The following is a 20876-nucleotide window of genomic DNA, read 5'->3' as shown; positions in this document are numbered from 1 at the left end:
GCCACAATCCCGGGACCCGGCCGATAATGCCAGCTGTCCCCACCTCGTCCCCGTCCGCCTAGGAGACCCTGTGGCTGGACAGCGTCTCTTTAATCATCAAGGACTCCTTGGAGGGGGAGCTGACCATCATCGACAACCTGTCTGGCTCCATCTTCCACCACTACGCCTCGCCGTCACCTGCCGGCTGCAAGAAGTGTCACCACGACAAGCAGGAGGTGCGGGCAGCCCGGGAGGGGCTGATATGATGCCGAGAGGCCCAGATGCCCCGTGCCCAGCCCAGGGTGATCCCAGGCGACGCCTCTCCCTGCAGGTGCAGCTGGCCGAGACGGAGGCCTTCTCCCTGAACTCAGACAGGTCCTCGTCCATCCTGCTGGGTGACGACCTGAGTCTTGAGGACCCCACGGCCTGCCCACCTGTCTCCAAAGACAGCAAGGTGAGTGGCCCTGGCAGGCTCCGCGTATCCCACACCGCTGTCTTGTGCAGGACGCCAGGGCCCACGGCCTCGGGGCCTGGCGGGACTCAGGCAGGGTGCAGTCTGGTTAATCAAGGCCTGGACTCAGCAAGTTATAAGGGCCTCAAGTCTGTCCACCCCGAAGAGGCACCAAGGTAGCTCTAGGGCTTGCCGGGCAGGGTCACCTTGGGCTATGGGACTGGGAACGTCCAGGAAGAAAGGTCAGGGCCTGATGTTCCCTGTGCCAGCTCTGAAGCAGTGGCCAAAAGGCGGGGTTTTCCCCTATTTTTGGATGTAGAAACTGAGGCTCTGCAAAAGGGAGGACCAAGACCCATCCAGGGACCCACCCGGGGAGGAGCCACCCAAGGCCCTGCCCATGGAGGCAGGTGCCCGTGGCCCCTGCCTGTCTTTGATGCCTTTGCACCTTGACGTGGCTGCTGCTCTGGGCCAGGGTCTGCGTCAGCTCTGAGATGGACATGAGCCGCACTGAGGACCTCAGTCACCCGGGGGAGTGGACGGGGAGCCACTGTCCGCCCTCGGCCTCAGCAGATGGCGATCGTCGGCTGGGGTGGGAGAAGGATGAAGGTCCTTGCGGGCAGTGGGTGCTGTGCAGGAGGGGGCTGTGTCGGGCCAGCCTCTGTCCCCGCTCCATCTCCCCCCCATCTCCCTCCCGTCCCGCAGGGGGAGCTGGACCTCTCGGAGCCCGAGCGGGTGGGGGACCTGGACGAATGCTTCTTCCCCCTGCCCAACACAGCCGTCTCCTTGGGAACAGAGAACTTCCTGTGTGAGATGGAAGGAATCCCGTTCAACCCTGTCCGGTCCTGGCTGAAACAGGAGAGCAGCCAAGGTGAGGGGCAGGGTTTCACATACCTCATCTCCAGTGTGTGCTTCAGAGGGAGGAAGCTGAGTTTTCCCCCAGTGTTTTTGCCTAGATATTATTGTGTTTACTTCTGAAGGAACCAGATGAAGACCTGGTAATAGGGTTCATGTAACAATGATTAAAAAAAATTCAAGAGCCAAATAACAAGATGAGATAATAATTACAAGCCTGGACCCTTCATGCTGAGCCTCCGCGGAGCTGTGGCAAAAAGGGAATCAAGTTGACCCACACAAATCTTGCCATGAAGTAGGATCACTGACAAATTGCTGAGATGGTTTTGTAGAGCTGAATTTGAGAGCTTTTATCTCTAAATATTCACACAAGGCGATGTTGAACAGCAGAAAGCCTAATGTTTTGATAGCCTTGTTGTAAAATGTCCTGGCCTTTATCCTTTGAGGCTGACTATTATCCTTTGGGGGTAGTTTGTGCTTTGGATGTGTGGCAAGGCTGTGAGTGCATGGCGGGGACCCAGGTGGCCTGCTTGTCTCTCAGGCTACAGGAATCTGGTTTTAAAACACTGGCCGGGGAGAGGGCAGATACAGGAGGCGCCCAACACAGAAGGACCCTGAATCCACCCCGAGCTGTCTGCTAGGTTATCTGCACCAGCACCTCCAGGAGTGGTGGGGTTGGGGTGACTTTTTCCCAGGACCCTCACCCGACAGCTGACAGCTGATGCTGAGGCCCCAGACGTCCTGGGCCCGAAGTGTGACCCTAGAGACACTCTGATTGGTGGAATCCCACCCCCTGGAATTGACTTTTGTTTGTTTTTTCCTCAAGGAATCCCATGAGGGTCAGTCAGGCTGACCCTGCCTCTGGGTAGCTGGTCATGCATGCCCCAGTCCTGGGCACTAGGGGACCTGGCTGTGCCCCCCTGTACCCAAGGCTCCTCTAGGGTCCTCAGCAGAGCAAACAGGCCCTTGTGGCTCTCGAATCTGTGCTGTCCAGCCAGTGTGGGCAGAGGGCCTGAGGGTAACACCCGGGGACTGCAGTGTACCTGGGCTGGGAGCATCAATGGCTTCTCACCCTCGACTGCTGTTCGGCCCTCGGAGGACCTGGACTTGATCTCTCTGGATCAAAAGCTTTGGTTCAGGGCCTGTCCTGTTAGGGACCACCCTGGCTGACACCTCTCCTGCTCTCACTTGGGGAAACTGAGGCTCGGAGATATTCTCAGCAGCCAGTTTGTTAGGGAGCCCTCCCTGGCAGCCCAGGGAGAACATGTGCCCTTTGCCCTCCCATTAAGCTGTACCCCACAGCTCGTCTCCGCCTTCCCCGCAGCACCCCCGAGGCCCTTCTCCCCAGACGCCTCCAGCCCACTCCTGCCCATGCCCGCCGAGTTCTTCCACCCTGCTGTGTCTGCCAGCCAGAAAGGGCAGGAGAGAGGCGCTGGCGTGGGGGCCCTCCCCAAGATTGCCCTGCAGGGCTCCTGGGCCTCTCTGAGGTCGCCAAGCGTCAACTGCACCCTCCTCCGACAGGTAGGGGCACCTCCTGGGCTCTGGGGAGCTCCCTGCTGGGGGCATCAGAGCCTGGTGAAACCTGTGCGGGGGGGGGGGGGGAGGTGCAGGAGCACAACCGTGCAGGGGCAGTTGGGGAAAGTTAGGGGATGCTGAGTCTGGGGGAGCACGCGGCACCAGGGCCTGGGACGATGGGCAGGAGCAGCTCCTGAGGTACCTGGGGGCTCCAGAGGGTGGGCAGGACCCAAATGGGGAGTCTGGCAGAAGATCCTTGGGCTACTGCTTGGGAGGAGGGATAGGATGCCAGGGAGTCTTTTTAGGGTGACACGTGCTGGGGATGGGAGGCACCTGGGGTGCTCAGGGTGGGTGTGAAAGGGGCTAGATTACCAGGAATAAGGGCAAAGGGCCAGGTCTGGGGACAGGAGATCTCAGCTGCAGGTCCCTGAATTGAATTGGCTGCGACTATGGCTCCCTGGACCAGAGGGTCTTGCAGAGAGGTGCCTTGGACCTCGGCTCCCACGTATGGCAGAGGTAGAGGTGTAATCAGTTATTCAGGCAGAGATAGTTGATCTCCCAGCCCTGTGCCAGTGTGCAAGGGACAGGAGTGTGTGTGACAGCAGGCAGACGGGCACAAAGTCTCTGCCAGGGGTGGGAATGGCTGGAGGGGTTGGGAGATGGGGCCAGGGGGTAGGAGGTGGGGCTGACAGTTGAGTGGTGACAGTGAGCCTGGCCTGGGGTTTGAGGGGAGGTAATGACAGATGCCCCTGAGGTACCGTCTGTGGGTGCAGGAGTGGTGTGGGGGCAGGACAGCCCAGAGGGGTGCAGCCAGGGGAGACTGGGTGTTTCCTCTGCTGGGGTTGGGTCCTTGGGATGGGGGGAGGTGAAGGAGCCTTGCAAACTGGGGCATGGGGGGCAGCGAGGCCTGTGGCTTTCCTGGGGCGTAGGCTGGGGGCCCCGGGAAGGACAGGGCCGGGCACTGACTTGGGCTGAGTTGGGGCACCCTGGCTGTCCCTTGGGGGTTGGTGGTGCAGGGTGACCCATAGAGGCTCCCACACAGCAGAGGGGATGCCAAGAGGTCTCCTCGCACCCCCTTGGATGCCCAGGCTGGGAAAGGCCCGTCCCTGTTGTCCGGATGGACGGGGTGGGGGACCCAGGCGGCCCCATCCCCTCCTCCCTCCCCGCAGGCCACCGTGAGCGACACGTCGCTGGACGCCAGCCCCAGCAGCTCGGCGGGCAGCCTGCAGACCACGCTGGAGGACAGCCTGACCCTGAGCGACAGCCCCCGGCGCGGCCTGGGCCCGCCCGCGCCCCTGGCTGGGCCCCGGGCAGGCCTGTCCCCCGCCACCCGGCGCCGCCTCAGCCTGCGCGGCCGCGGCCTGTTCAGCCTGCGCGGGCTCCGCGCGCACCAGCGCAGCCACAGCAGCGGCGGCTCCACCAGCCCGGGCTGCACGCAGCACGACTCCATGGACCCCTCGGACGAGGAGGGCCGCGGCGGCGCGGGCGGCGAGCCCTCCGAGACGCTCAGCAGCCTGTCGCTCACCTCCCTCTTCTGCCCGCCGCCCGCGCCGCCGCCCGCGCCGCCCGGCCTCCTGCCGGCGCGGAGGTTCAGCAGCACCAGCAGCCTGGGCGTGGGCGTGGGCGTGGGCGCCGGCCCCGGCCGGGCCGAGTCCCCGCCGCCGCCGCCCCGCCCCGCGGCCTGGCCCGGAGCCCGTCGTGGGCCGCGGGCCGCAGCAAGGACCCCCCGGGCCAGGCCGCGCGGTCCTCGGGCTTGGGGGCGCCCGAGCCCCGGCCGCCGCCCGGGGACCTGGAGTCGGGAGACGCGGCCGGCCGGAGGAAGAGATGAGGGGCCGCAGGGGCCGCGCCGGACGCCCACCGGGGCCGGGCCCGCCCCGAGTCACCTTCTTACCTCAGGAGCCAGGGAGCAGACAGCAATACTTTGTCCACACCTGGGAATGGTGCGGGGACAGCCAGGCTGCCAGGCAGGCCGGGTGGAGGAGGGTCTGGGTCAGCCAGGCTCAGACGGCCGCCGAGGCCCAGAGTGGCCCTCCCAGTGCATATACATATATATATATGCAGATATATATAGAGAGACAGACATATATATATATATATATATATATTTATTTTTTTTACTGAGAGCTTATGACTTCCAGAAAGTGCTACAGTGGAGGGTGACGCCAGGGTTGGACAGGGCTTTTGTCTGCTGCTTGGGACCCGGCCCGCCCAGCCCAGGGCAGAGGGTTCTGCCTGAGCATTGGCACCGTAGCTTGGGTGTCTTCCTGGGCCGGGCGCTTGAGAATGATCAGAGCCGCGGCCAGGAGACAGGCCAGGCGAGGAGGTGCAATTCAGGGTGCGCTTTTTTTCCTGTAAAGAAGAGACGCTGCTAAGATTCCCCACTGCCACCCACGTGTTGGGGTGTCTGTCTTGTCCCTCTGACCGTCTCGTTGTTGTGCAGTCTTTTGTAGACACTCCTGAGCACACATCATAGTCACTGGTTAGATGTTTTCTTTAGAAAAACTCGGGTGAGTAGTTGTATTTCTTAGGACAGGGGTGGGGTAGTGCACAGCTCCCAGGCTGGGCAGGGGGCTCTGGCACAGTGAGGGTCTGACCCCACTGAGCACTCTGGGGGTGCCCCCAAGGTGAGCCCCGAGGTACAGCCATCCCTGAAGGGATGTGATCACCTTGCCCTGAGCAGCTCTGCCCGTGTCTTCTCGGAGTGCAGGGAACAGCAGATCCGACAGGGTTAGCAGGGATGGGGCGTCTGCCCAGGCCCCGGACAGCCTCCCCGCTGCCCAGCTCCCGAACCCTGCAGCCCAATCACCTGGAGCCCCGTGGTTCCTGCTTCCCACGTACCTGTCCCTGGGTCTCTATGGCACCGTCCTGAGCTGCAGGTCAGGTTTCATTGCAGTCGTGCTTCCCAAACAGGTTCCAGACGGGTGTTTTTATTTGAATACTTATGATGCATTTATTTCAGTATTTGTTAGAAAAAGTGTAATATGCGGAAGCTGTGATTTCACAGGCACATTGCTTAGATCAAGGCTGAGTTCTAAGCAGTATGAGGAGGTAAAATCAGTTTCGAGAAGGAGCTCAGGAAGGTGTTGGCTCAGGAGTGGCGATGCAGCACATCTGAGACGTGTCTTGACGCACCTTGGCATCTCGGGGCCTCTGTCTTTGCCGAGCTGTCTGGTGACTTCCGCTCAGTCCTGCTGAGAGGTCTCAGCCCTGCTCTCGAGGCCTGGCTTCGCACGACTCAGCCTCCTGCCAGGCTGGTGAGTCGTGTGCTCTATGAGCAGGCTCTGGGCTTCTTCTGGCAGCATCTGAGGCCTGGGCGCCATGGCGAAGGGAGGAGGGGGAAGCAGATGACACGAGCATCTTTGGTGCAGAGCCCTTGTCCTCAGAGCCGAGGTAGTGAGGACATTTTACATCAGAGGAAATCGGGGCCCAGGGAGGCGAAGCAGCCACCCGGACCCCGCAGGGCCCTGGCAGCAGAGAAGCCAGGGTGCTTGTGGACTGCAGAAAAGCCCAGGTTTTAAAGTGGGGATGGTGCAGAGGGCCCAGCATGGAGTTGGCTGACTCAGCAGCCAGGGCTGGACAGGCCCCAGAGCCCCTGGGCTCCGTTCTCTGACATCTTTAATCTGAGGGATGGCCCTGATGCTCCCTGCAGCCTTTCCTGATGTCACCGGGTGCTGGGTGGCTGACAGGGAATTCGACCCGCAGGCATGTCTGACACAAAGCAGTCTTTGCACAGACCAGGTGGCCCCCGAGCAAGTGGGTCACTGGGGGCATAATCCAGGCAGGCGTGAGCAAAGGCAGCCGGACAGAGCAGGGCAGATGGAGGAGGCGGGTGTGGCTGAGGCGGGAAGCTGTACCTGGCAGCCGGTTCCTGGCGGGCCCCAAATGCTCATCCCAGACACTTGGCCGTGTTCCTGGGGGTGTCAGGACCAGGGACCAGGGAGCTGTTGGCAAGGACAAACCAAAGTGGTTCAAGAGTGGGGTGAGCGGCTCCTCCGCCCTCCCAACCCTGTGGCCTGGGCCACGCGTGTCCATCAATAAAGCACAAACTTACCCTCATCCACAGGGGCCTGGCTGTGGGGAAAAGGGAGACCCAGGTGTCAGGGCCCTAAGGGTGGTGTTTTCAGGGCTGAAGCTGGTGGACACCTTGGCATCGTGGAGAGGGACCCAAGACCACACGCGCGGTGGCCTGTCCTGGCCAGCTGTCCTCCTGTCCCTGAAAGGAGGCCAAACTGCCAGCATCCACCTGTCTGCTGTCCCCGCCCTCAGCCCTCCATGGTCAGGGCCACTCCAGCCCCCTTTGCTGCGCTGTGGAAGGGCTTGGGGTCCTAGAAGCCGCTCTTTAGCCCGACACACATACTCTTCTTGTCTTTGTGCAATAATCAGTGTTCCTGGCAGAGCCAGGGCCGAGCGGGGGAGGAGGCAGCGGCCACCTCGTCCGGGAAGCCTCGCTGGCTCTGCTGCTGCGCCGTAGCCCTCCCCGTGGCTGTACAGTTTCTATGGCGTGACGAACTCCCCTCCTAGCTGCCGACGGCGCTGGTCCCTGCTGGCTCAGAAGGCCCGGGCACAGGGAACCAGGCGGCAACACGACCAGTGTTGTTTTGAATAAAACCCCAGGCGCCTGTCTCGGAGTCTGTCCTGTGTCTCTGCTCTTCTTTCCCTGGGGAGGTCGGGGTGTCCAGGGTGGGTTTCCTGGGGGAGGGGGGGGCAGGGTGTGTGTCACACCTGTCCTTTGCCTTCAGGCTGTGGGACCTCAGGTGTTGGAGACCTCTACGTGATAGGGTGTCTTGTGGGTAGGCAGAGCAAGGTGACAGGATCTCAGGCAGTGAGGCTGGGATCAGGGAGAAAGGATCACACAGGACGGTGACCCTGCCCTGGGCACTATTTCCTGGTCTCATACTACCCGTATAATCAGGGCTGCAAAGGACAAAAACCCAACTCATGCACTGACAGGTACAGAAAGAATACAAAAGGAGAGACAGAGGGAAAGGAAGAAGAGACCAAAGGAACTAATTTAGTGGTTCAAGACTATATATTGGCTTTCAGGTGTGACTGGATCAAGGGACAAGGTCATCCTCCACCTCTTGGCTCTGCTCCAGCTCTGCCCAGGTCACCAAGAGTGTCTCTCCTGGGAGCAAGGCCCACTTTGCCTCCCTCAGTGTTAACTGGGGTCACTGTTATGCGACTCCATATGTTATGAGACTCCATATTGGCTAGGCGTGAAGTGTCAGCCAGGATCCCAGTAGGAAAGGAGGGACTGGCCCAGGATTCCGCCCTTTCTGCCCAGCTCACTGGAGCCAAGCAGCCTGAGAGCTTGCCTGGCCCTGCCAGTGTCAGCCTCGGCCCTCCATGGTGGGTCCTCTTGCTCCACAGGGACTACCTGGGGCTGGAGTACTGCAGGACCAGAGGACAGAGGGACACAGGTGTGGGTCCCAGCCCGGCACCTCCCCCTGCAAGCCCCAACCATTCGGTCCCATCGTCACCAGGTCTGCTGGCACCTGCTCCCACATCTCTGCTGGGGGACCCCCTTTCTGGTGGCTGCCACAGCTCTTGGAAGTTAGGGAAATCAGCACAGCTGTGTCTGCACCCTGCCTGGGCCCAAGCAGGCGACAGGACAGGCAGGACGAGGCTGGGGATGGTGGCTGCTCCGGCTGGCAGTGGCACTGTCCAGAGGACCCTGCTTCCCTGCCCGAGCCATGCAGCACTCGGGACCCTTGGAAGGCCTTTGCTGCTTCAGGCGGTGCTTTACCACAGGGAGAGGGATGGGTCCGAACTGGAGCATCGGTGTGTGTAGTGTGCACACGAGTGTGCAAACTGACACCAGATATGTATGAGGCTGCAGGTTCAGGGCTGCAGCCCGGCCCTGCTCCTGCACTGCCCTGGTGAGGAAGCCGAGGCCACGCAAGGCCTCTCCAGGGCAGGCTGAGCCCCAAGTCTGAGTGCGGGTTTTTGGGACCTAGGATTCAGGGCCAGCGGCCGTCCTACCCTCAGCCTCTTCCTGTGGGGCGGGGCCTGCTGCCCGGACATGGCTGCAGGAGCTGGGAGGTGCCCAGCGAGCCTCGCATGCCCATTTTATGCCCATTCTCTGCAGACCTCCTGTCTCCCCCTCCTGGATACCCTACAGGGACCTCAGACCTAGCGTGTCCAAAACTAAGCTGTCACCCTCCCCGACACCTGTGCCCCTCCTGGGGCCTGCGCTGGCTGGCATAGCCCCTGGAATCCTGGGTGTGGCCTTGTACCTCCCAGCTGTCCCCGTGGACACTGGTCCACCAATGCCTCCTTTCCTTCTTCCCCTTCCTGCTGCCCCCAAGCCCTCCAGGATGTCCCCGCATTGTCATACCGCGTCTTGCAGTCCTGCCAGTGCCAGGCCAGTGTCCTGTCCTTAGCAGGCCCCTCTGACTGCCTCATCTCCCCACAGCCAGGGATGACATCCTGGGTCCCTGCTGGCCTCGCCCCGCAGCCCCTCTTCTAGCCTTTTTGCCTGCTGTCCCCACCCCACGGCTGTGACAAGGGCCCTGGCTTCCTTCTGGGAACTCTCCTCCCCCTGAGGCCCCTGGTGCTCTCTGCAGGCTGCGAGGCCAGGCCCCTCCTCGGTGCCAGCCCAGAAGTCCTCTAGCTCTCCTTGTGTCCCCTATTGGTGGTCTGTGGCCACCTTGCCCTGCTATAGCCAGGCCCAGCTGCCGTGTGACCAGCTCCCTGGCCGAGAGACTATCTCATCCTGGGCCAACTCTGTCCCAGCTTGTGAGCTGGCCCTTGTGGTCCTGGACACCTGAGCCTGTTCCCAGTGCCCTGCAGGAGTGGAGCCCACCACGGAGCCGGCCTGTCCCCTCCCCTGCCCCCTGCCCAGCACTTACTCTTCCTTCTGGCTCAGCCTGCAGGTTGCTTCCTCCAGGAGGCTGTCCGTGCCCCAGGGGTCAGATTGCCCTGGCACCCCATTGTCCTCCTGCACCCTGCCTCTCCCTCTTACCCCCCTCCTCCCCTGTGTCACGTCTGTTTCCCCCGATAGACTGTCCTGGCCCAAGGACAACGACCATACCTCCTTTCTGCCCAGAGCCTGGTGCAGACAAGCCTCAGCAGTGTCCCCTGTGTGTCTCCCTCCTCTACCCAAGGAATCCAGTGCAGAGAGCAGGGGATGTGTCCCAGGTCACACAGCAAGGCGCTGGCCGGGGGTGCGGGGGACACCACTGGTGGTGGCTCCTCCAAGGCCAGGCAGCTAGCGCCCAGCACGCTTGGGCAGCAGAGGCCTGTTTGCTCCCCACCCCTCGCCCATTAATAAGGGATTAAAAGCAAGCAGCTGGCGAGGAGAGGCTGGCTTAAAACACAGCCCCAACCCGCAGCACGTGAGGCGTGAGAAACTTCGGCCCTCAGCACTTTTTGTTTAGACCTGAATTCATGAATTTTAACTAAATAAGCACAGGCATGTTAGGTATTAATATATGTACGATTATGCAAAATCACTATTATGGCTGTAATGAAAATTAGATCCTGGCTTAGTGGTGGCGTGCTGGGTGGGAGGCATCCCCCTGGTTTCCAGGGCTGTGACCTTCCATTGCTGTTGCCATGGTAACGGGGCTGCTATGGGAATCTGTGGATGGAGGCTGGTCCTGAGGAGGGGGTGGGGCAGAGCCTGCCACGTGAGAAGAGAGGGGACTTGTGACCAGTGTGAGGGGCTGGGGTGCGTACACCCCACGAGTACCTGCATCCACCATCTGGGCTTGACACCTCTTCTATGGAGGCGGCCCTGTCTCTTGGTATCTATTCATGGAGCACTTACTATGTACCGGGCCCAGGGACACATCAGTGACAGCTCTGTGTGCTCGTCAGGGCCATATCCCAGAGCGGGACGCCAGTAATAAACAGATGCAGGACCCGGGTCACCTCAGAGCCTGCGAGGGTTCAGGGGAAGTGGTGGGAGACAGTGGTGGCCAGAGGTGCCCCAGTCCCTTCCTGATAAGCAGCAAGCAAGCATTCCAGCAAGCAGCATTGTAGGACAGGACACAGGACGCCCGCCTCATCTCAACCCCGGAGGAACCATGGTCGTTCTCCAGTCAGTGTCCCACGTGGTATTGGGCACGCTTACACTGACGCCTGGGTCACCTACAGGAAATTCGGATTTGACAGGCCGCCCCATTCTTTGCTAATCCAGTCAAACTGCCAGAGCACAGGGCGACCTGCCTGGGCCGGGGGCTGTGAGGAGCCCCGCTTGTGCATTTGACCCACACGCCTGTTCTGGTCCTCTTGCAGGGCTGTCCCCTCCTGCAAGCTCTTCTCATCCAGCTGGGGGTGCGCTGACATCAGACCTCTCCCCATTCTGCTCCACACTTCCAAGGCTCTCAGGACCCTGGGGGTGCTGGTCCTCACTCACCACCAGTGTGACTTCACAGCCACCCACCTGCCCTGTCCTCCCCCCCGCCACCTCTGCATGGCCCCCCGATTCCCCCCTCCCCTTTCTAGCCCCATCAGGTCGGTGTCTTGAGAAACCTCGGGAAAGGTTTTTCCTCAGGAAAGCTTGCCCCTGCCCCATGCTGAGGCCCAGAACCTTACATTTGTCTGTGTGTTTGTTTACTGTGGTTCCGGGGAGTGAACCCAGGGCCTTGTCCTGAGCTCCATCCTCAGCCCTTTTGACGTTTTATTTTGAGACAGGGTCTTGCTAAGTCATTAAGTTGTCCGGGCTAGGTTTTGAACTTGCCATCCTCCTGCTTCAGCCTCGCTGACTGCTATGATTACATCTGCTGGCTTCTTACTTCCAAAAAGTTTCACCATGCGTATTTTTTTATTGTCTTCAAATGTACATAACAAAGTGTTTATCATCTTAATCACTTTTTTTTTTTTTTTTTGTCTTTTTGAGACAGGGTGTTGCTATGCAGTTCAGGCTAGCATTGAGCTCACTTTGTTGCCCAGGCTGGTCTCGCAACAAATCCTCCTGCCTCAGATTACAGGAGTCTCCCACCACGTCCAGTTCTTAATCACATTTAGTATGTAGCTCTGTTATACTAAGGATAGTCATAGTGTAAAGCAGCCATCACCATCTTCTGTGTTTGAATATTTTTCCTCTCCCAAACTGAAACCCCGGACCCCTTACACGCTAATTCCCCCGTTCCTCCCTCCGACCTCTGGCAACCATCACCCTCCTTGCTCTGTGAATTCCTCTAAGGACCTCAGAACGTGAAACCTGAGTATGAATCCTTTAGTGACTGGCTGTTTGCACTCGGCATCAGATCCTCAAGCTACATCCATGTTGTAGCCCGGGGCAGAACTTTCTCCATGTTTAAGGATGAGTAATATTCCACGGTGTGTGTAGGCCGCTGTATGTGGGGTTATTGTGGACACCGGAAGGGCTTCTGCAGGTCGGCTACTGTGAGCAATGCTGCTGTGAACATGGGGGTGCAACTCTCTTTGGTCCCTGCTTTCCTTTCTTTTGTGTGTGTCAGTGAGGTTCACCAAGTCAGTGGCAAATCTGTGTCCACTTGTTGAGGGCCACCTTGGCATTCCCACGGCACCGTGTCCTGACTCCACCTGGGCCCCTCCCTTTAGGTGTCTGGCTGGAGTACAGGCAGGTCGTTCACCCTGTGTGTTTTTCTCTCTCCCTTCCCTCTCCTCGCTCTTGCACCTTTTTGAGATCACTCAGAAGTCTGCAGAGAGCTTGGGAGTCAGCGGAGGAGGGTGAGGAGCAACCCCCCAGGGAACCCCCCTGCTGAAGCTCCCAGGGCCATGAGCAGCCTGGAAGGGGAGTGTGGGCTGGTTCTCCAGGGCTCAGGAGGGCAGGTGCTCAGTTTTGGAAGCCTGGACAGAGCGGTGGGGCAAACTCTTGGGGTTGGGGTGGGGGTGGGGGGAGCCGGAGGAAGAACCCAGCTACCAGTTGATGGGGCAGAGAAGGGGCTGGAGGTGAGCACAGACTGGGCGGGGCCTGATCTTCTCTGCACTTCCGGGACCCCACAGCCTGCTCCAGTTTGAGGGGACCTCTCTGTCTTCAGGGTCAGACACCAGTGCATGCTGAGGACCAGGCTTCTGTGGGTTACTTTGCAGACAGCATTGGGGGCCGGGAGTCCTGTTGGCCTGGTGTGGCCAGCAGCCTTCCTGTGTCCATCCATCCATCCATCCTTCCACCCATCCATCCAGCCACCTGCACCCGGCGCCTGCCCTGTGCATGCCCTCGTGTCTCTGCCCGTCCCCTTCTGGTTCTGTCTGTTTCTTTGTCCTGATGCCTGTCTTGGTCACAGGAGCCACTCTGGCCAGCCAGGCATTCACCATGGCAGAGATGGGTATGTCACCTCCCCACACAGACAGGGCACACCCTGGACTCCTCACCCTCACTCCAGCATCTCTGGAGACCTCCAGGGTACTGGGGACCAGGGTCCAGGGCTGCCCTCTGCTTCCTGGTGGCCATGGCCCAGGGTGGGCCTGGCTGGGAAAATGAGAGATGCTGTAGTACGTAAGAGCCAATATGGGTGCGCTCTCCCTAGATGCAGACGGCCCTGGGCTGCAGGCTCCTCCCCTCTTCCCTGCTACTGGAATGGGGGCCCCCCAGAGGGTGCATCTTCCTGGGAAGACGGGAGAGGCACTGGTCAGGCCCTCCAGGCACTGATCAGCACTGGCTCAGGGTCTGGGCCACCTCTGCCACGGGGAGGGGGCAGCTTCCCACCAGGAGGCCACAGGAGGGACTCAGGCCCAGGGCTGTCCCTGTGGCCTCTTTCACACAGCTGGAGGGCACTTGGAAGGGGTCTGGGGTGCAGTTCCAAGAGATCCTCAACCTCAGGGTGCTTGGCGGCCACCTCCTCTGGAACCTGTACCCCAGTCTGGTCCCCTACTCTGTGTGTGTGTGACTTCCTTCCAATGAACAGAACATGGCCAAAGCGCCGAGATGTCACTCCTGAGGGTAGGAGACAAAGACTGCTTCCTCCTTGCTTGCCTCTCCCGCTGGAATATGCTCGGAAGGAAGCCAGCTGCCCACTGTGAGCTGTGCTGCAGAGAAGCCCCGTGATGGGGACGTGAAAGACACCAACCTCCAGCCAGCACCCAGGGAGGAGTTGAGGCAGTGACTAGGCCCTGTCCCCAAGCACCTGAGCATCAAGGAAGCAGCTGGAGGCTCCTGGCACCGGTCCTGGCTGCTGGCCCACAAAAGCTATGCAATAATGTATATGGTTGTTTTAAAGCTACTAAATCTGGGGTGTTTGTTACACAGCCATGAGCTGATACAAGTGTATTCTGTCCTGCACTGAAAATTCTATCCTGTATTATGTGAAATTCTGGAACTGGCAAAATTTATCTGTAGTAGAAAAAACCCCTTCAGAACAGTGGCTGCCCCCTGGAAGAGCTGGCTGAGAGTTTTCTGATAGATGACAGCAAGAAATGACCTTTGTCCTGAATGGATCCACTGTATGAGGAAGCCATGGTTTCCAATTTACAGATGGGTAAACCGAGGCTTTGGAGGATCCAGTCAGCCGAGGTTATGCAGTATGGAGGCAGCAGAGCTGGGGCTTCTGTTTGTTCAGGTGTCTAGGAGGATGGGGCTGTGTTGATCTAGGGTATCATTTCCCTCTGTGCCTCAGTTTCCTCATATCTGAAGCAGAGATACAAACTGCCAAGTGGGTGAAATCAAGTGCCACTGTCTATGTCTCTGTCTGTGTCAGTCTGTCTGTCTCTTATTGGTAACTGAACCCACGACTTTTGCATTGAGCTATTTTCCCAACAATCTTTATACATTTAAAACATTTTTGAAGTTGATAAGTTGTCCAGGCTGGGCCAGAACATGGGATCCTCCTGCCTCAGCCTCCCAGCGTGCTGGGATATGCACCGCCACATCCTGCTGACTTTTTTCACTCTGCAATCTGTCTGCTGTGGTGCTCTGCGAGAGTTAGGTACGGTGGCCCAGAGGCAGGCGAGGCGCCTTTCCCTTTGGCTATGTCCTCCTTTGGAGGGTGGCATCTTCTGGGCCTACAGGTAGGATGCCTGGCAGAGCTGGGTGGGTTTTTGGGGCGGGGGGGGTGTGTCAGCTTTCCTCAAGGTCAGGTCACTCTCCAGAGTGATCTGGTACTGAGGCTTCGCCACCTTGTAGTATCCTGATTCCAGGAAGTCCATTCCTAAGGAAGCAGGCGTCCAGCCCCCAGCCCGGCCTGGGATGAAGCCTCACAGCCCCTGACTCTGCAGGGACCAATGGGACTCGGGAAGCTGCTGGGTGCAGTGTGCCAGCCCTGCAAATATGCAGGGAGGAAGGACAGCTTACAGTGCTCCTGCCCCTGGGCCTTGGCCCACCATCCCCGTACCTGGCATTCTCTCCAACACCAGAGCCACCTCTTTTGACCTTGTGTCCCAGGTCCCCACTAGTGACTCTTTCCTGACTGAAGACTGGCAGAAGAAGCTGGGCAGGGCCTGAGGGAGGGACAGGAGAGGCAGGGTGAGCTGCAGAGGTTGAGTTTGGGGATGTGACTATTTCAGTGTGTCCTGGGCTTAGTGACCCATCTCCCACATGCCAGCCCGGGGAGGTAGTGCATTGAGACGCAGAAGCTTGAAGGAGAAGTGGGTCATCTGGGGCTGTCCAGGCTGGGAGCAGCAGCAGGACCTCAGCCCAGCTCGGCCCTCTCTGCCATCGTGTCCTCTGAGGCTGGCTCTGCAGGTCTGAGGGCAGCGTGAGCGTCAACACCCCCTGGCACCTGAGTCTCCTCAGCGGCTCATCGCTCATGTCCACAGCTTTCCCAAACCCAGAGACTCTGCTCTGAAATGTGACCAGAGCAGTGGGGGGCACTGCAGCTTAGGGGCTGACATAGACCCCAGTGGAGCCGGCAGGAAGAACCAGCTGCATCCTGTGCCCGTCCACCATAGTGAGCAGTGGTGGCCCCAGACCTGGCTGGAACTGACGTCATGTTCATGGGACGGGGGAACGGGGGATGATGGGTTTCTAAATGGCACTTTGTTTCCTGGGACTTGGGCCTCGGGCAGTGTGGGCAGAGTGCTGAGAGGCACGATCCAGTGACTGCCTCTCTCTGACCAAGAGGCTTTCTCCCACCGAGTGCTTTCCAGAAAGAAAGGGAGGCAGGGTCGGGCTCTGCCCTGCTCTACTGTTCCTGCAGCTCCTGTCTGCTCGAGGCTTTACTCTGGGTGTGGGGGGTCAGGCCCAGGACAGGTCAAGGGGGGTCAGGGAGCACAACATGCAGAGCGGAGCGCACATTCTCAGCCTCTTCTGGTTCCTGCCTCTTTCTATGAGGACACTAAGCTCACTAGGGGGGCATCTACTCTCATGGCCCTGTCTACCCCTGATCACCTCTGGATCACCTCCACTACCAACTGCCAGCCCGCTGGGAATCTGGGCCTCAACAAGAGAGTTTGGGAAAGAGACACAAATGTTCAGTCCAAGGCAGAGACCAGTGAAGGGCAGGAAGGTCTACACTGTGAGCCCCTCAGAAGCCTGGAGTGGCCGAGGGGGCGACAGCAGGCTGGGACACAGGGGTGTGTGTCACTGAGGGTTGCCGTGGAGACAGGACACCTACACATACACACTGCATGCTGCAGAGCAATGTTCTGTCAGCAGTGGACCCCGGGTGTGACAGTGGCTGTAGCAGGAACCACCTAGGTTTGTGCAAGTGCATGCTGAGGTGTCTGTACCATGACAAAAATCGCTGGGACAGTGATTTATCTGAGCGCATCCACAGTGCTATGCAGCATGTGATTTATTTTTGTTCCTTTGTGTAGTTTTTTGTCTTTCTGAGACAGGGTCTCGCTATGCAGTTCAGGCTGGCCTTAGGCTCACTTTGTACCCCAGGCTGGTCTCAAACTCGCAATGATCCTCCTGCTTCAGCCTTCCAAGGGCTGGGGTTACAGGAGTGCATCACCACGCCCAGCCAGGGTGTGATTTATGTATGTGTGCATGTGAGAGAGACGGGGAACGAGAGAGAGTGGCTGTGGTGGCTGTGGAGGCCGGTGAGCTTGAACTCTACAGGGCAGGCAGGGCAGCTGGAAACTGAGGCACATTTCCCCGTCGCAGTCTGAGGCAGAGGAGCTGTGCTCCAGAAGGCCTCACACATCTGGATTAGTGACTGACAAACACCTGAGCCCTGTGGTCCAGCCAGGTTAATGCATGATTCGGTGTCACAGCTGGCTTGAAATCCCAGCTCCAATTTCTGCTCGTGGAGGCCCATTTTATAATGTCATCTGCAGGTGTGACTCTTGTCTTACCATGCCTTGGAGGCAAGCAGAGGCCGGACCTCTGAGTGGCAGGTCCCTCACCGGGGGCCCTCTGGCCAGCTGTGTCACTGCAGACCTTGTCTTGGAACATTGCCAGCTGCAGTCCTTGGCTTCAGAGTGATCTGGAGATTGATGGCCTCTTGGCATGTTTGCACAGAGGGCTGCGGCCACTGCCAGGCAGGGTGTCATTAAGGGCTGCAGAGACAAGGTTTTCTAGGGGGGGGCATCTGTGCCCCACTGGCTCCCGCCCAGGTTGCCTGCAGAGCATGTCCTGTCCCCGCAGGCACTCGGGTTGCTCCAGATGGGCAGGGCCTGCCCGGATCCTTGTCTCCAATGCTCTGGGGCATGGGCCACTGCCAGGCACAGCCTCACCCAGGTGCTGGGATATTCCATGTCCGGGTGACAGCCTCTGTCTGCTGACCCACTGCAGCCCTCACCTTCTGTCCTGGTCATCTGGTGTGCGTTTGTGCCGTCACTTACCTGGGACTCCTCGAGAGCCGGGTCATATCTGTGTAGTCTGGAAACTCAGTGAACTGCAGGGCCTAAGGCAGAGCTGCGAGACGAGACCTTTCATTTGTAGCACCAGTGAGGCCTCAGGCTCTGAGCCCGGGTTCTAAGAGCCAGGTCTGATAAACACCTCCATGCCCCTAAGCCCTGCAAAGATTCTGAGTGATCCTAATCTACAGAATCCTGGGAAAGGAGACACTCAGGTTGGCAACACAGCAGACTGCATGGTGGCTTCAGCGTGGTGGCTTTGGCGTGCAGGCTGCTCTGATAGGGACACCCCTGAGCCCCGACCTTCCTTCCTGCTTGTGGGATGTGTGACCCAGTGGCAAGCTCTCTTTTAAGCAGTGATCAGAGGCCTAGGCCCATCTCTGGTTTGAGGTTCCCAAGGTTAGCTTGGGAAGAGCGGAAAGGTGCATCTGGGAAGGGCTGGTGGGCCAGGCCGGGATGAATATTCAGGACAAGCCACCGGACAGGACACAGGCACAAGGCCACACTCAGCTTCAAGGGAGGCTGAGACAGGGGTCCAGTCAGGAGCCCCAGGGAAGAAGAAACAAACAGTGGGGCAGGTGAGATCCGTTCAGCAGAAGTCAGATCTTCTGGTGTTGGGGAGGAGCAACTCCCTTGTGCCACAAAATACCTAAAAACAGAGTTTGGAGCCACAAACATCCTTGTTCAGTGCAGACATCAGTGTTCAAGGAAGGGACATTCTGGCAGCCAGAAGCGAGGAAGGAAGAGCAGTAAGGAAATGTTGGCCTGGAACAGGTACCTCCAACTTTGAGGCGCCATCTTGTCTTGAGCACACAAAGGCTAGGGATACCCAGAAGTCTCACCCTGGGACCTCAGAGGCCACTCTGCGTACTGGTGGGCTCCAAGAAAACGATCGTCCAGCTGGGTGTGGTGGTGCATGCCTGTAATCTCAGACTCTGGGGGTTGAGGCAGGAATGTCAGAAGTTTGAGACCAGCCCAAACAATTTAGTGAGTCCCTGTCTCAAAATAAAAAATAAAACAGTGAAGGTCTCAGGATGTAGCTCAGCCTGAAGACCCTTGGTTCAGTCCCCAGCACCACGTATACACGCACACCAAATCCTTCCAGCAAAGACAGGTCCTGAGGACACTCATTGTGTTGGCCTGAGTGTTGAACAAGAACAGGAATAAGAAGATTCCTCCATGAGAATATGTCACCTCCAGCTGACCTTCACACAGGACTGGGGCTCAAGTTGATAAAGTTGAGTGGTCCGAGAATTAAGCTCAAGTGGTGCTGGGTTGGTGGACCTGAGCCTGCATCTGAGCATGCCCTGGTCTGGTCTCCGTGGTTCCCCCCAAACAGCACCAGGCTCACAGCCAGGGGGCCAGGGATATAGCTCAGCCGCCCAGTGCCTGCCTGGCAAGTGCAAGGTCATGAGTTAGAGTCCCAGGTACACCCCCCCCCCCAAAAAAAAGAATCCTCTGAGGTCTCATGTGTTCAGAAAATGATTGGACCCTGTGGGTGTGCTGGTCATGAGTGGATTGGTCCGCTGAGTTTATAGCTAAATGTGCGACTGGGAGATGAGGCCTGGTTGAAATGTGTGTGCTGTTGGGGGTGGGTTAGTCACGTTCTCATCACCAACATGCAATATCTGACACCTGCGGCTTAAAGGAAGAGGGTTATTTTGGTTCCTGTTTTCAGTCTGTTGCCTGGCTCTAAGGAGAAATAGCATGGCAAAGGGCTTGGGTGGAAGAAAGTTGCTCACATCATGGCATCCAGGAGGCAGAGAGAAAAGGGAGGAGTCTGGGAGTGAGCTATACCCTTCGAGGTCACATTCCCTCGGACCTGCCCCTTCTGACCAGGCCCTACCCACAGTAGTGCCTCCACCACCCAACCCTTTCCCAGAGCCCCACCTCTGAGTGCACAAAGCTTCTGGGGGACAGTCTAGATCTACCCTATAACGAGTGCTTGCCTTTGGAGGGTGCACCTTTCTCCTCCCGTCTCTCCTCCCCCTGGCTACCTCGTCAGCAGTCTTCCTCCCCTCCGCCCTTCCACCGTGAGGCTTCTGCCTTGAGTGCACCGACTATTGACTGAATCGCCCTAAAATGTGAACCAGATTAAACCTTGTCTTCTTCAGTTGTGGGGACTGGACACTTTGCTCCAGTGGCAGGACAGCTGACTAATAAAGCTTCAAATGACCAAGTTTAGAGGTGTAGGGAGCCGTTGAAGCTGGAGATGGATCACATGTGTGGGACTAATGCAAGGACAGCCCTGAAGACACAGAGAGCCCAAAACAAGCCACATAAACAAGCTGTTCCAGTTCCAAGAAGGCAAGGGGCCCAGGCCCACCAGGCAAACAAGTTGCTAGGCAGCGGGGCTGAAATTGACATCGACCATTTTGAGTGTTTAAATAAATGTGCTGCATGGGTGAGCAGTTCCTTCTCTCCCAGCAGGAGAGGGGCTCCCCCTGACCCCAGATGTGTCTCTTCTTTATTTTCTCCTCCTCTCAGCACTAGAGCTGCAGCTGGTTGGGACACAGAGGAAGTGATCCCCGCAAGGCAGTGTCAGCAGGGCCCTCCCGCACCACAGAGAGAGGTTTCAGATGTCTGAATGACAGGAATAAAAAGAAATTTCAAAATTCTAAGGAAACAAAGATTGAGAAGATGAACAACGAAAAATAGACTGAAAGTAATCCAAGAGATTGGCAAAAGAACTTCTCGTAAACTTACAATAGAACTTCTAGTAAGGAAAAAGGCACTAACTAAAACGTGGAACTCAGAGGACAGCAAGCAAACCCAGCTCAGAAGCCGCTCAGCCCACTAGGAGATGGCACCGAGCAATTAATGGAATGCTAAGGACAGAGGAAGAAACGAGGAAAGACACGCAGTGGAGCAAAGAGAGAAGGCTGGAGAATGGAGAGTAACGCACATCCTTCTGGAGTTCCTGGACCAGAGCAGAGACTGCCTGGGAGTCATGGTCCAGAAAGATAAGGGTTTTTCAGGATTTTCTGGAATTGTTCGAAGTCATGACTTCTGGGTCAGGCAACACAATAAAGCCCAAGCAACTGATATAAAACAATCCATAGCGGACCCACCCCAGTGTTGTGAAATAGCAAACAGAAGGTTTTAGAAGAAGCCAGAAAGGAGACAAATTTCCTACAAATAAGAGGCAGTGAGACTGGAGATAGGATTCTGGGCAGCGGGAGTAGAGGCCAGGAGCCTGGAAAGTAACCTCACCGAATAATAAAAGACACAAACAGGACAACGGCCTGCCTAGCGTTTCGGTTTAGTAAAAATAGTTTTCTAGAAGATGAGGACCTCTTGAGACAAAGCTTAGAGGAGCAGAGACCCTCCTTGATGGAGCCATTTCTAAAGAAAATAATTCCATGTTGGAACTTACAAAGCTGGGAAACCAAGCAACCAGCCTGCCTCC

General features: G+C 58.0%; 1 protein-coding gene and 1 long non-coding RNA gene across 3 annotated transcripts in view; one reads left to right on the top strand and one right to left on the bottom strand.

Moving 5' to 3' along the window:
- Cacna1i (calcium voltage-gated channel subunit alpha1 I) overlaps positions 1-4771 on the top strand; it is a 77953-nt gene extending 73182 nt beyond the window's left edge. The window contains 6 exon segments of the mRNA XM_063243917.1: positions 63-215; positions 311-433; positions 1133-1298; positions 2607-2803; positions 3967-4449; positions 4452-4771. Of these exon segments, the coding sequence (XP_063099987.1) occupies positions 63-215; positions 311-433; positions 1133-1298; positions 2607-2803; positions 3967-4449; positions 4452-4625 (1296 nt within the window). The 3' untranslated portion in view covers positions 4626-4771.
- Positions 4772-5239: 468 nt separating this feature from the next.
- On the bottom strand, positions 5240-10050 carry LOC134474883 (uncharacterized). 2 transcript variants are annotated; one of them, XR_010045795.1, is made up of 4 exons: positions 9831-10050; positions 6849-7486; positions 6652-6738; positions 5240-6106 (listed from the first exon to the last, which is right to left on the bottom strand). It is a non-coding gene; the product is annotated as an uncharacterized LOC134474883 (long non-coding RNA). The 2 variants fall into 2 exon arrangements; XR_010045794.1 differs by lacking the exon at positions 9831-10050 and having other exon boundaries at positions 6849-9770.
- Positions 10051-20876: the final 10826 nt, after the last annotated feature.

The sequence above is a fragment of the Cavia porcellus genome, unplaced genomic scaffold, assembly GCF_034190915.1.
Source record: "Cavia porcellus strain 051 isolate PalLab524CR breed Dunkin Hartley unplaced genomic scaffold, mCavPor4.1 scaffold_40, whole genome shotgun sequence".
In the NCBI taxonomy this organism is placed as follows: Eukaryota; Metazoa; Chordata; class Mammalia; order Rodentia; family Caviidae; genus Cavia; species Cavia porcellus.
This window is presented reverse-complemented; position numbering and strand designations above follow the sequence as displayed.